Here is a 13,885-nt window from a genome sequence, read left to right as displayed (position 1 = left end):
ACACACACACACACACACACACACACACATCCCTTCCATCAAGACTCGTGTCCGCCAAGACAAACTGAGGCATTATCTTTTTTTGCGGGTTGAGTGGGGGCCCCACAATTGGCCACTTTCTCCTCCTGAATGGAAGATGGAGGCCCAGGCCCCTCCATGGAATCTGTTCTCCAATAGAGGAGCTTTGGACTCCCCCAGTCTGGATTGATCTTGGGAATCCTGTCTGCTTTGAGGAGACCATTGTCTTTGTGCCTCGTTTGTGCCTGTGGGTGCCTAGCGTTGGCTCCCTTGGTGGGTGTGGAAGCTGGACTATAGCCTCTGAGCAGCAGGTGGAGGTGGGGACTTCCCCAGAGAACAATGAGCTCCTCGCCTAGTGGTCTGTGGGGCAGTGGAGGCTTGCTGAGCACTGTGCGAGGAGCAGAGCCCCTGGACATGCTGCCCAAGGGCCTGGCATTGCGAGGGTATGAGCCCTGCCATGGTAGAAGGCAGAGGCCTGTGGCTGGTCCAGGGAAGGGCAAACTAGGTCACTCACTGCAGGAGAACTGTGGCAAAAGAGGTGTGCCAGTAGCAGAGGGGGCCCAGCGGGGATATCCCTGGTACCCTCAACAGCCCCCAAAGGCAGGGCCCCTTCACCACCCTCCCCGCCCCCCCTAGGAGGCCCTGGGTACCTGTTTATTCTTTAGGTCAAGGGAGAGTTCGTAATCGGAGGCGGCAGGGGCGTGGGAGCACAGCGCCGTCGCCAGGGCAGGCTGCTGCCGGCCGGGGGAGGCCATGTGCTGGGGGCCAGCCCTTGGGGAGGAAGCCCCTGCCCCCGGCCGCTCCTCCTCCTCCTGCAGCTCCTGGGCTTGAGCCTTCGGGGCATGGGCACTGGGTCTGCCGGCTGCCACCGCCGCCGCTGCCACCACGGAGTCCTCCATGCCCCCACCGGCCTGGGCGCAGGAGCCATCACTGTGAACAGAAGGCAACGGTGCTCGGTTGGGGGAGAGGGCGACAGGGTGCGTGTGGATGTGGGGATGGGGGAGAGAAGCTCGGCACTGTGGCCTGGCCTTTCCTGTGGCAAGGACTGGAGGGGGTGTCTTTCACAGTCTCCTCTAGGGAGGGGCTACCATGGCAGGGACGAGCCCGGGCACGGAGAAGAACCCGCACCTGGGGAGGCAGCTCAGACAGAGGGAAGAGGCAGCTATGGCCGGGGCTCAGGAACCTCTGCTTAGAAGCGGTACAGCAGAGCAGTGCATCTGGGCTCTGCCTCTTAGGAGCTGTGTGACCCTGAGCAGGTCACTCCGCCTCATTGCACCTCTGTTTCTCCACCTATAAAATGGGCACAGTAACAGTACCTACCTCATAGGGATACTGGCAGGCTGAAGTTACTTACGACTCTTTAGGCTGTGCCTGGCGCATGGTGACCGCTACACGTGTTACCTATTGTAATTATCGGTGGCCTGGCTCCTTGGGCACAGGCTCAGGTGGCTGGGGAAGCTGATCCACACTACGCCAGCTCATCTTTAGACTGACCAAATGAGTCCGGAGGAGGGAAGGTGCCTGGCCTGGCTTGGGCATAAGCCTTTCCAGGGGGGTGGATTCCAGGTGTGGAGGAAGAGGGGGCTTCCTGCCCTGCTGGGTTTAGAAAACACCTGCTCCTCCCTGACCGTCCTCTGTTCTCCTGGAGCCACAGCAGGCTGAGCCATGGCTACAGCCCTCCTGCCTACTCTAAGAAGACACTTTGCTGCCTGGAGCAGACACGGTCCAGCCTGCTTTGTAGAGTTGGTTTCCTCAGATTGCTTCCTTCCCCACTAGCCTCCAAGTTCTGCCCCTCCCTTGAGGCCCAGTGCTAAGCTGCCTCCTCCAAGAGGCCTTCCTGGATGACAGCAGCTTTCACTGCTCTGTCTCCTGGAACACTAGGAGCTGTCCTTGGAGAGTCACTGTCTATTTCCCGAGGAGGAGGGTCATCGTGGTTAACACCATGGGCTCAAATCCAAGCTCTACCACTGTGTGGCTTTGGGCAACTGGCTGTTCCTCTGAGTCTTGGTTCCCTTGTCTGTATAATGGAGGCCCTAGTTCCTACCTTAGGGGGTTACAGTGAGGAAGAAAGGAGGTAGCAGAGGTCAGGTGCTTAGCACAGAGTATGTGCTCAGTAAATAAACTCTTTTTTTTTTTTTTTTGAGATGGAGTTTCGCTCTTATTGCCCAGGCTGGAGTGCAATGGTAAGATCTTGGCTCACCGCAACCTCCACCTCCTGGATTCAAGTGATTCTCCTGACTCAGCCTCCCAGGTAGCTGGGATTACAGGCATGCACCACCACGGCCAGCCAATTTTTTTGTATTTTTAGCAGAGACAGGGTTTCACCATGTTGGCTAGGCTGGTCTCGAACTCCTGACCTCAGGTGATCCACCCGCCTCAGCCTCCCAAAGTGCTGGAAAAACAGGCGTGAGCCACTGTGCCCGGCCCAGTAAACTCTTATTTCCCCAGCTATCCCTTCCTAGAAGCCAGGGCCTATGTGTTATTTCATTATGTCCCCCAGCCCCTTCATGCTGGGCAAATGCTGAGTGCTTAGTCAACACTTGTTGTTGATGGTGAATTGAGAAGAACCCGGGTGCCACGGGGATGGTCTCTACAGTGGACAGTGACAGAAAGTCAGGACTGGAAGAGACCTCAAGGTCATCTAATGCAGCCTCCCGACCTCCCCATTTTTACAAATGAGGAACAGGGGCCCAGGGTGGTGGGGTGGCCCTGGTGCGGGAGAGCTGCAGCCTAAGGACTTATGTCTTCCAAGGCTTTGCCACCATGAAAGATGGGCCAAATCACACCAGAGGAGGGACCTCTTCCTGCGGCTTCCACTGGACCTTAGGGTGCAGAGAGGTGTTCCTCCTGGTGCTTCCTCCCAGCCAAGGGTGGGGTTGAGAATCTCCCTTCTCTAAATCTCCATCTGTCCTCCCAGCACTCCCCTGCACCTCTGGCAGATAAAGGAGCGCTCACTGGCTGGCCCTGGTCATGGGAAATCTTCATTGCTGCTGCCTGTTTCTATGTCCACCATTTCTTCTGTAGCCACCAATCAAGCTGCATGGCTCACTGTAGCTCCAGATATCTTTTTAAAAAGTATTATTTGTTTATTTTTGAGCCAGGGTCTCACTCACCCAGGCTGGAGTGCAGTGGCTCAATCACAGCTCACTGCAGCCTCAACCTCCTGGGCTCAAGCGATCCTCCCACCTCAGCCTACTGAGTAGCTGGGACTCCAGGTACGCACCACCACACCGGGCTACGGGTGGGTACGCACCACCACACCGGGCTACAGGTGGGTACGCACCACCACACCGGGCTAATTTTTAAATTTTTTGTAGAGACAGGGTCCCACTATGTTGCCCAGTCTAGTCTTGAACTCCTGGGCTCACATGATTGTCCCTTCTCAGCCTCCCAAAGTGCTGGGATTGCAGGCATGAGCCAGCGTGCCAGCCTCTAGACATCTTTGATGATGTTTTTCACTAGTGTCACTGGGAAGTTCTTTTTAAGCTCTAACTTCAACCCCTCTTGCTATATTACCTGACATCTCTTCCCCTGGAGCACGTGGAAATAGCCCCTTCCCACCACAGCACAGCCTGTGTCCGGGGCCTGCAGGGCAGCGTACAGTTTTACCCATCTTTCCTCCAGATTGTCCTTGGCACTGATACCCAGGATCTCTCTACCCTAAAAGGTTTTCAAGACTCTTTAGGGAACTGGTGGCTACTCAAGGGTCCAGACACCTTTAATACCAGCCCTTTGCTTTCTTTGATTGCTGGAATGTGCTTGGCAAGAGGTGCTGGGTGCCGATGTCCCTTGATGGCAGCACTCGGCCAATGACAACGGGGTTGTTGCATAAATACCCCAGCTTCCCTGTCCCTTGCATGGGACAACTCTGAGGCACACCCTATACCAGCTCCCTAAATCCCCAGTGGGATCGAGCCCCAGTGGTTCAAAGCAGTAACTTGATCATTAATGAACCCTGCCGTGGCTTCATTCTCTTCTGTGTTTCATTTCCCCACTCCTCTACAGCCCCTTCCTGGGGTCACCTTGTCCCAAATAAACTACTTGTGTTAAAACAAAACAAATTTTAAAAAATAGCCTTGTTGTGGGCCTTTGTTCACGGGCCACCCCACACACACACACACACACACACACACACACACTCTCTCTCTCTGTCTCACGTACACTCAGGTACACACACACTCACGCACACGCAATGCTTCTAACTAGCTCTGTGGCTTTGGGCAATTTATGTCCTCCTCCTGGACCAGTTTCCTCATCTGTTCCACGGAGGGAGCTTGCTCTTCTCTAGGGACCCTTCCCACTTGGACACTCTAGGAGCTTGAATCCCAGGGCAGAGGCCGGCCCACCAAGGCCCACTGGCCCCAAGGTTCCAGGCTCTCTGGCTGGTGGACCCAGCACCACCTTGTCCATCTCCATGCTTGGGGACCTGAGAGACTGGGGCCCTCTCAGGTATACGATGAAAAGTGTTGGAAAGGGAACCCCTATCCTTGCCTTCCTTCCATAGACTTACCTAGAGGACCGTGTGGTGGAAGGTGGTCACAAAACCCCTGGACTGTTCTCAATGTGGCAGTGTTGAAGATTACATGGTGGAGGGCAAAGAACACACACGGCTTTGGTGTCAGGGAGACCTGGGTTAGAATCCTGGCTCTGCTACTTACTGTGTGACTTGGGCAAGTTATTCAACCTCTTTATGGCTCTATTTCCTCATCTGCAAAATGGACATCCTAATAACAACTTTTCAAGGTTGCTGTCAGGAAAAAACTAAAGCATACACAGCACCTAGGACAGCGCCTGGAACACAGTGGTCCTTGATACAGGGTGACGGCGATGGTGGCTGTTTCCTGAGCTAGAATCGTATGGCATGGTGTCCCAAAGGAGTCCCCAGAAAAATGACATGAAGAATTCTGTAGGGGGGGGGGTGTTCTCAACATTTGGCCCCCTTGTCAACCTTCACGGAACTGAAAAAGTAGGGTTTTTTCACTATTCCCCATGGCCTTCCCCAGCCTTCCAGATGGACAGGCTTTCCGGAGGCTTCCTCCCACCCTGTTCCAGCCACTGGAGCAGCAAACGGTGAAAGGGCCTTGGCCGTGGGTGTCACCAACACGTGGGACCCATGACGTGGGGATTCCTGGTGGGCATTTGTCAGTGTGGATTTGAGCTTTGGCGCTTTGCCAGGGCACAGCAGAGGCCTGAGTCCTTACACCCTCTCTTTGGTGGCTGAGCATCAAAAGCATGTCCTCAGCCTCTGTTTTCCTCTGCACTCCATCTACAAATAAGTCTGAGGAAGAGGTTGGAATCTTCACCTTAGGCTGTCATAGCAAGAAGGACCATCTATTTAACTTGAAGGCCATCTACTTCAATCCAGTCTCTTATGGAACTGGAAGCCCATCGCTCTAGCTCCCGGAACCTCTCCTCTCCTTCCAAGACACAGGCTGTGTCTCTCCAGCTTCCACAGTCTGCAGCTGCCATCCCTAGTGGGTCAGATTTCAGGCAGCCTGGCCCTTCGACAGGAAGTATGTGGATGGGATTCTCTCTGGGACCTGAACAGCTTCTTATAAGGCCCTTCCCAGAGCACTGGAGGGGGATCTTGGGGCTCTCCACTCTCTTAGGCTCCTCATCCTGCTGCAGAAACATTCCTTGAGTGGCAGTGCACTAGCCGGGAGAAAACGTGAGGTCACTGCTGGTATATGAGTGACGCTCGTCACAGGATTACTCCCTGGGTTGGGACACCCATTTGAGAAGCCAAAAGTAGAATGTGGGTGGCACCAAGATGAAGGGGTCCTGAGAAAGCTTTGATGTGGTCACATGACATTAGGCTGATACACACAGGGCCCAGTGCATCAAGAGTCATTCCATGGATGAGAGCAGGATTTGAGTATGGGAAGTGAACATCTTTGAGAAAGTAGAGAAACAGGGCCATCACTCATTCTCTGAGGAATATCACTTGTGCCAAAGAGCAGAATGACCTGTGTGTTGGAACAGAACCAACATCACATCCAAGGGTCACTCAGGTGGGAAGCTGGCTTATGCTTAGGGGGATGCTAGGCACCTGCTGAGCATGCCTGGTCCTGGCACACAGATGATGCCCTGGGGTTCCAGTGGCCACCCCAGCCTGTCTACCCTCAGAGCTGATTTCTGCAATGCCAACCCTCTGCCCAAACCCATCAGTGACTCCACAATACTGGCGGGATAAAGTCCATTCACAATCTTACTCCAATCTCCCTTTCTGCCCTCATCCCCACCAAGTGACCTGTCCACTCCATCCACACTGATACTCTCACCAGATATGCCAAACCCTCTCAGGCCACCATCCTGCTTTACAATTTCCTTCTGCTGGAGATGCCTTCCATCCACTCCTTTCTCTGCATCGTCACCTCTTTCAGGAATCGCTCACTTCCCCAGGAGGAGTCGGTCCCACCCTCCTCTATCTTGGCACTTGTCTCTATTTCAGCAGTGACCACTCTGTGCTTTAGTTATTCGCTGATGTGTCTTTCTCCTCCACCAGACTGTGCCATGTGCACCTTTTTATCACAGGTACTTATCATAGGCGGTTTGGCTCAAAAGATGTGTGTAATAAACGTTAAATGGGTGGATGAATGGATGGATGGATGGATGGATGGATGGATGGATAGGTAGATATTATTTATTCTCCACTACTTTTCCAAGGGCAGAAATGCTGGGCTGGGCTTGGCGATGTGCCACCCAGACCGTCCTTCAAGGGAGGACTTCTCGCTCAGCTGCTGGGAGCACTCTGGAGAATGCCTTTAGCTGTCAGCCCCATCAGCCCCATCAAAGATTGGCTCCGCTACAGAGAACTACCTGGCCATCCTTGCAAGGGCTGTCCACATCCAACAGGCACCAATTGAAGTGGGGATATAAAGGCTCACCATTCTTACCCAACATGGGCTGAGGTTGATGGGCCACGTGGGATTGGCCAGGGCTGCTGTTGGGCTTTTGCAGTAGACTTTGCCCCATGCTGTGTGCCTCCGCTCCCTTCCATGGGTATTGATCCCAAGTGCATCACTTGGTAGAAAGTCAACATTCTGAACTCGAGTCTGCTTCCTCAAGAACTGAATCCCCCTTGGAGCCTCAGCCTTTCTTTCTCCTTTCTCTCTCTTGGTAGCCAGGATTACCCTGGTCTCTCTGCCCCCAGACCTATGGAACTTTTCTGGGTTCCATATACCTTTGCTAAGGGCTCAGGGCTCTCTTCCTAGAAAACTGCACATGATTTCACACATGCCAAATTTTACCTTCATGTCAGGGGCTTTACAGACTCCATAGGCCCCAGGCTAATCACACTATTACGGAGTATGTTCCATATGCTGAGAAGAGTGCCAAGGGATATAGGCAGCTCTCTGGTCACACAGATAAAATATTTCGGGCTTTTCAGAGCCTGGCCATCTTCATCCTTGGCACTGACGGAATCCTCATGCAAACGGTAGACAGCCTGAGTGGAGTGAGACCCCAGGCTCTGCAACCACCTGCTAGGAGACCTTGAGTACCTTACCCAACTTTTCTGGACCACAGTTTTCTCATCAGCAAAATGGGGATGCAAATACCTCCTTTCCAAGATAGTAATGAAGATGAAATGAACCCATAGGTTAGCATATCCACCACAGTGGGAAATACAACTTTCCACCCAGGAAAAGGTGAGAAGGGAGAACACCTGCAGTGCCCCCCCAGCATCTGTGCTCACACAGCTCCTGCCAGGGAGCTCAGGGGACAGGAGCAACCGAAGGGCTATGTGAGAGCCAGGAGAGGAGGGGGAAGGAGGAAGGTGCTGGCCGAGGCCCAGCACTCTCCTACCAGAGGGGCTGGCATGAGGAGCTACCCGCAGGCTCAGCCCCTGAGGGGTCTGCTGTTGGCAGTGGGGTGGATTCCCAGAGCAGGAGCTTGGGGGCTGTTCTCCTATCTCAGCAATGGCTGGCACAGTAATGACTAGAGACTTTACTAGGAGCATTTTGAAGGCTGACGGACTCCTCGGGCACGAAGACTCCTCCAGAGGGCCTGGCCAATCGCACTAGATCACCCCAGACTCTGCCAGCCGTTCTTAAAGCTCCTCTGGGACAAAGCTATGAAGCGTTTTCCAGACAAAAGCAAACAACATGCCTCACGTCCCCTCAAGATTTTTAGCCCTTTCTAAAACACTTCTTTTTCCTCCTTTCTTTGAATCAATACAGTGATTTCAGGCAGGCGGAATAAAGGTACCGAGCACAGAAAGCAGGTGTCTTTTGGGGTCCCAGATGGTATGGGGGGGTGGAAGTGAACAGAAGGCCGCTGTTAGTGACAAGACAAGAAATCAATTCACTTTGTGCTGATTCAAAGCACGAGCTGGAAGGTCCTGCCCAAGGTGGTGGAGAGGGCACTGGGCCAGGAGTCAGGAGGCAAAATCCCACCCCAGCCTGCAGCGTGCGCAGTGTAACCGTGGGCAAATCACTTCCCCTCTCTGGGCTCTGTGTCCTCATTGTAAGAGGGCAGCTTGGACAAGATGCTTTGGCATCAGGCAGGAAGGAGAGGCCCAGCTCCCTCCCTCCCCACTTGCCATTTGCTTGGGCCCTGGCCACACCCGCTCCATCGCTGCTCCATCCCTGCTCCTGCTAACCTGAAGCCACCAGATGAACTTCAGCTCCCAGTGACACGGCATAAGCCTCCCCTGCCACGGCCCCTCGATTGCCATCATCCAGGCCAGAAGCCCCTGCAGGAGGGCAGGTGTGGCTGTCCCGTCTCTCTTCCGCTTCCAGAGGCTGCCCTGACCTCACTGGCTGTGACAGGTGCTTCTCCTGCCCGGCTCCCAGGGACCCTAGGAGAAGAAGTTCTTTTTTTTTTTTTTGAGACGGAGTCTTGCTGGCGCCCAGGCTGGAGTGCAGTGGCGCGATCTAGGCTCACTGCAGGCTCCGCCCCCCGGGGTTCACGCCATTCTCCTGCCTCAGCCTCCCGAGTAGCTGGGACTACAGGCGCCCACCACCTCGCCCGGCTAAGTTTTTGTATTTTTAGTAGAGACGGGGTTTCACCGTGTTGGCCAGGATGGTCTTGATCTCCTGACCTCATGATCTGCCTGCCTCGGCCTCCCAAAGTGCTGGGATTACAGGCGTGAGCCACCGCGCCTGGCCAGAAGTTCTTTCTCTCCTTGTTGCCCCCAGGCTTTGGTCTCACAACTGTTCCAAAAGGTGTGGGTGGGGGCTGGCTTGTCTCTAGAGTGTTCCTGTCAAAGGAATCACAGCCACTTCTCTGGGCTCAGCCCTCCCCTCACCTAGGCCAGCATACCCAGGCCACTCCCCTGCTCAGTCCATCCCACAGGAAGGCCTCTTCTGGAAGCTTCCTCAGGCCTCCTCAGGACACTGCCTCCCTCATAGCCTCCCAGGCTGGGCCATACTGACGAGTGCCATCTTACTGCCCCTGGAATCCTACTATCTTTGAGCATTTTACATTGTCATAAACAGGCATGGTTCTGGTGGCAGTGTCAAGCTCTAAGAACACCCTTCCTGCCCGCTTCCCAACACATGACACACAGTTTCACACAGGCACGTCTCTCTCTCTGGCCCAGGCAGACACGGCTCGCTGAACACCTTGGTTTTCTCACCATTCATGTCTGCTCTTGTGATTACCCCAGGAGAAGACAGCTCCCATCTCTCAACATTCTCACCCTGCCTCAGGATGAGGCTGCAGATCCACAGCCTCTTCATCCTGCCCTGGCCACAACCCAAAGTCATCTCCCAGTGGCTTCAGTACAGCCTAGTGAACTCCAGATTTTACTTATTTTTTCTTTTATTATGAAGTATTTTATATATGCAAATACAGGTAACACAGAGGTGAAGCATACAGAAAAATATCCACATGTACCCAGCTCAAGAAAGAGCACATTTGAAGCCTCTGATGACCTGTGTATTCCTCTCCCCTCAGAAGAATCCCTGTCTTGAATTTGTGTCGGTCCTTCCCTAGCTCTTCCCTATGGGCAAACTCCCCCCTTGTCTTTACATAACCAACGCTGCTGCCTCACATGAGTGCTGGAATTGCACAGCATGGCTCGTGGGAGCCTCAGGGGCAGTCAGGGTCTTGCAGATCCCAAAGGGTCAGGGAAGTGCCTCCAAGGGGATTGGCCCTGCAGCTCCATGCTGGCAAGGCTGGAAAGATGGCAAGAGTCTGACTGCAGCTGGGCTGGGTCTCACAGTCTTGGACCCCAATATTACAGTGAGGAAGACTTTTAGAAAACAAAATGGAGTTATTCTTTAAGTCCCCCACACCCTGGCCCTTTGTGGCCTGAGTAAGCAATAGGTTCCAAAGGGACCACGGGTGACCATTAGAAACCACAAAAGAATGGCTCACAGAAATGCCCAGTGATGCTGCCAGAGGGTACTCCACAGGAGAGGCAACTGGGGACCCGATCCCCGGGGCGAGTGCCTTTGGGGTCCCTGAGAGGAGGGAGCACATGAGGCTGCAGCCAGGGTCAGCCAACCTGTAATTAGGGGTAGAGTCACAGCCTCTAATTGTAGTGCAGACTTAGAGCCAGAGCACCAGGGTTTCAATGCTCGCTGTACCAGTTACCTGCGGTGTGGCCTTGCGCAAGTCACTTAAACTCCTGTGCCTCAAGGTCCTGTGAAAAGAGGTGTCCCAAGAACGAAGGGCTAATACATGTACAACGGTTGGCAAGCCCTATGTAAGTAGCAACTATCTTTTTCTCTTTTGGGACTTCCCATGTTTTATTTTGTTAAATAAGAAAATAAAAAGCAAAAGTATCATTCACTTTTCCTATAATATTATTAAAAAAATGAAAAGTAGGAAGAATATAATTTCAGAACAAAGGACAACCCTTTAGCTTGCTCTATCAATTTCTTGTCGCTCTTGGTGTCTTGTGCTAGAGTCGAGATGTGCTGGTCTCTTCTGTGTGGTGTAATTGGTGACACTCTGAGTTACAGATGATGCCAGAGGAGCTTACCAGAGGGTAACAAGGACTGGAAGGCAGCAGAGTGGGATAAGTATGAGATTTAGAACCAGACAGACTGACTGTGGTTAAAATCCCACCACTCACTAGCTGTGTGGCACTGGGCTAGTTCCTTAACCTCTCTGGGCCCATTTGCTCATATGTAAAGTAGGGATACCTGCTACATGATTTTGCTGTGAGAGTGAGTGAAATAATGTACACAAAGCCTACGGCATCTACTTGATGCTTGGTAACTGTGGCCTTTCTCCCCTAATCCGGGCCCCTCATGCATCCCCAGCTTCCGGTTCATGAGCTAATTGCTCCCTGGAGAGCAGGGACCTTGTCTCATTCTTTCTGGCTCCCTCGCAGAGCCCTGTTGTGGTGACCTACACAAATCATATGTGCACAAAGCCCATACCGGAGGCAGGCATGAGGCCATGCCTGGGTGTTTCATATTCTCTTGGCTCTAAAGCCCCTTCATTCCATCTTCCTTCTGTTCCAACCCAGGTCAGCCCTACTTCGCCCCAGTAGAGCATCTGTTTCTTTGGTCCTGAGCTATTTCCAGGGAAGAACAGCTCCTCACAGGCCCAAGTTCACCACATGCCAGAGGAAATCTGATGACCTACAGGTGCCTGTGGAGGTCAGGTGCATTCTTGCTGAAAACAGGAGTCTTGTGACCCCAGGAATGGAAATGGCAGAATTACCAGTAGGGTAGGACATTGCTCTGGACATTTACCTAGTTACCAGGGAGCAAGAGTCCCAGCTTGTTTCCCTGCAGTTAACTTCCTTCTCTTCAGTGTTCCTACTGGAAGTCCTACCTGATATCTAGCTCCAGGCTTTCATGCTGCACATATCAGATTGGCCACACTGTTTCCCGCAGGCCTTGTGGCTTCCATACGTTATCTCTGCAAGTGTTAAGAGGAAGGGACGTGCTAGGCCCCTGCTGTATATGTGACAATGGAATATCTGCTCACTGTCTCTGCAGGACACACTTTGGGAAGAAGCCTTAGAGATCCTGGCTTGGAGAATACCCCATGGGGCAGGCCAGGGGACAGTGCCAGGCCATAAGCCTTTCCCTGTTGGGATAAACAATCTTCTTTCAGGAGAACAGGCAGTCAAACTGTTGGCTGATAAAATAAATGCTTCCGCTCTTAATCCCATCCCAATCTTCACTGTGGCAGCCTGTTGCTGAGTTAAATCATTTCCTCTTCTGCCCTGATGTCTAGAAAATCTCCTCTCTGAGCCTGTTGGCCCTACTTGACTGACATTCATCTGGGTCTTTAGCTTCTTTGATCTCTTCTCCAAACTGGTCCCTCAGTTCTCAGAGTCTCTCTCTTTCTCTCTTTTTGAATATTGGGCTCTATCCTGCCACCACTCCATGTCAGGAGCTGGGCCTGAACAGAAACATCTGAAAGACTGCCTCTTCTCCACGCCCAACACCTGCTGTCCCATGGGTCGGACTAGACCTTGCCAGAGCCCCTGCTATGGCAGGCATGTTGTTCACGTCCCTGAGCTGTGTCTGAACAAGATGCCTGGAACCTGAACAACATGCTTGGAACCTGAAGACCATGCTTGGAACCTGAAGAACACGCTTGGAACCTGAAGAACATGCTTGGAACCTGAAGAACATGCTTGGAACCTGAAGACCATGCTTGGAACCTGAAGAACACGCTTGGAACCTGAAGACCATGCTTGGAACCTGAACAACATGCTTGGAACCTGAACAACATGCTTGGAACCTGAAGAACACGCTTGGAACCTGAAGACCATGCTTGGAACCTGAAGAACACGCTTGGAACCTGAAGACCATGCTTGGAACCTGAAGAACACGCTTGGAACCTGAACAACATGCTTGCCATAGCAGAGGCTCATCACATGAAGCATGTGGCCTGTACTTTCTAAACATTCCCTAGTCATATCTGAATTTCTAGACGTTAAATCCTGCTTGAGTTCTCCCTCTCTGCCCTCGAAAATCCAGCTTCAACATAGCTAGCATGTATGCAGTCCTTACTAGATGCTGGACACCTTCCCAGGCATTATCACATGTAATCCTGCCAAACACCCTAAGAAGTAAGTGCTGTGCCCATTTTACAGATGAGTTAACTCAAGGTTGGAAAGCTTATGGAATTTAAGCAAGGTCATAGAGTTTGTGTGTGGCCAAGCCAGGACCTGAACCTAGATTTGAATTATCTGGTTTATGCTTTCAACTGCTACAAGTTACAGTGATTCCCTGAAGTTCTGAATTTATCTTCTAGCCCAGGGAACTCCTTTACCACTTCCTCACCTCTCTCTCTCTCTTTCCAAACTAGAAAGGAATCCACAAAACCATTTGGTACTCATTCCTCTGCACCTGGGGAGGGAAGGAGCCTTCACTATTTTTAAGTTCTTCAGTGATCAGTAAACAAGAGTATCCTGTTCATCAGGATAGTTTCTCATTATAAATTAGTAAATTCATACTAATATGATACGTCAGTCTCTTATGAGTTTGTTTCTGATGAGTCAGTTCCCCTGATTCCTGAGGAATCTGAGGACTCACGGCAGCCTAATTGATTCTCCAAGACTTCAAAGCTTCAGTATAAACATGGAACATGGTGACCACACCAAGATCCCAGCAGGCTGTGTAGCGGTGGCACCTGGGGAGTGAGCAAGGTGACACATTCAAACAGGAACAAGGAAGAAGCAGGTTTAAAGCCTCTGCTCCATTGTTGCCCTCTCTTTGCATAGGCTCTGGTCTTAACCTCTGCCCGCTTCTACCTTTGTGACCTTGAGCAAGTTGCTCATCGTCTTTGAGTATTTCCTCAGCTATAAAATGGACACAGTGATTCTTGTCCTTCTGACTGTTTACAAGGTCAGAAGCTGAGGATCCTTGTGGTGAGCAAAAGGACAGAAGGAGTTCTGTAACTCGGAAAATGCAGGATTGATGCTAGTTGTTAAAACCCTCATCATTCC

At 52.2% G+C, this 13,885-nt stretch overlaps 1 protein-coding gene across 6 annotated transcripts in view; it reads right to left on the bottom strand.

Annotated features, from left to right (window-relative positions):
* Positions 1-13,885, bottom strand: part of IQSEC3 (IQ motif and Sec7 domain ArfGEF 3) — a 114,042-nt gene that overhangs the window by 54,899 nt on the left and 45,258 nt on the right. For 5 of the 6 annotated variants that reach the window (XM_058442818.1, XM_032159219.2, XM_058442819.1 and 2 more), the window contains exon 3: positions 669-948. The exons of the other annotated variant lie outside the window; for it this stretch is intronic. In XM_058442818.1, coding sequence (XP_058298801.1) covers positions 669-948 — 280 coding nt within the window. The remainder of the gene's footprint in view (positions 1-668; positions 949-13,885) is intronic. 6 annotated transcript variants of the gene reach the window in all.

Source organism: Hylobates moloch, unplaced genomic scaffold, assembly GCF_009828535.3.
Source record: "Hylobates moloch isolate HMO894 unplaced genomic scaffold, HMol_V3 SCAFFOLD_8, whole genome shotgun sequence".
Taxonomy (NCBI): Eukaryota; Metazoa; Chordata; class Mammalia; order Primates; family Hylobatidae; genus Hylobates; species Hylobates moloch.
This window is presented reverse-complemented; position numbering and strand designations above follow the sequence as displayed.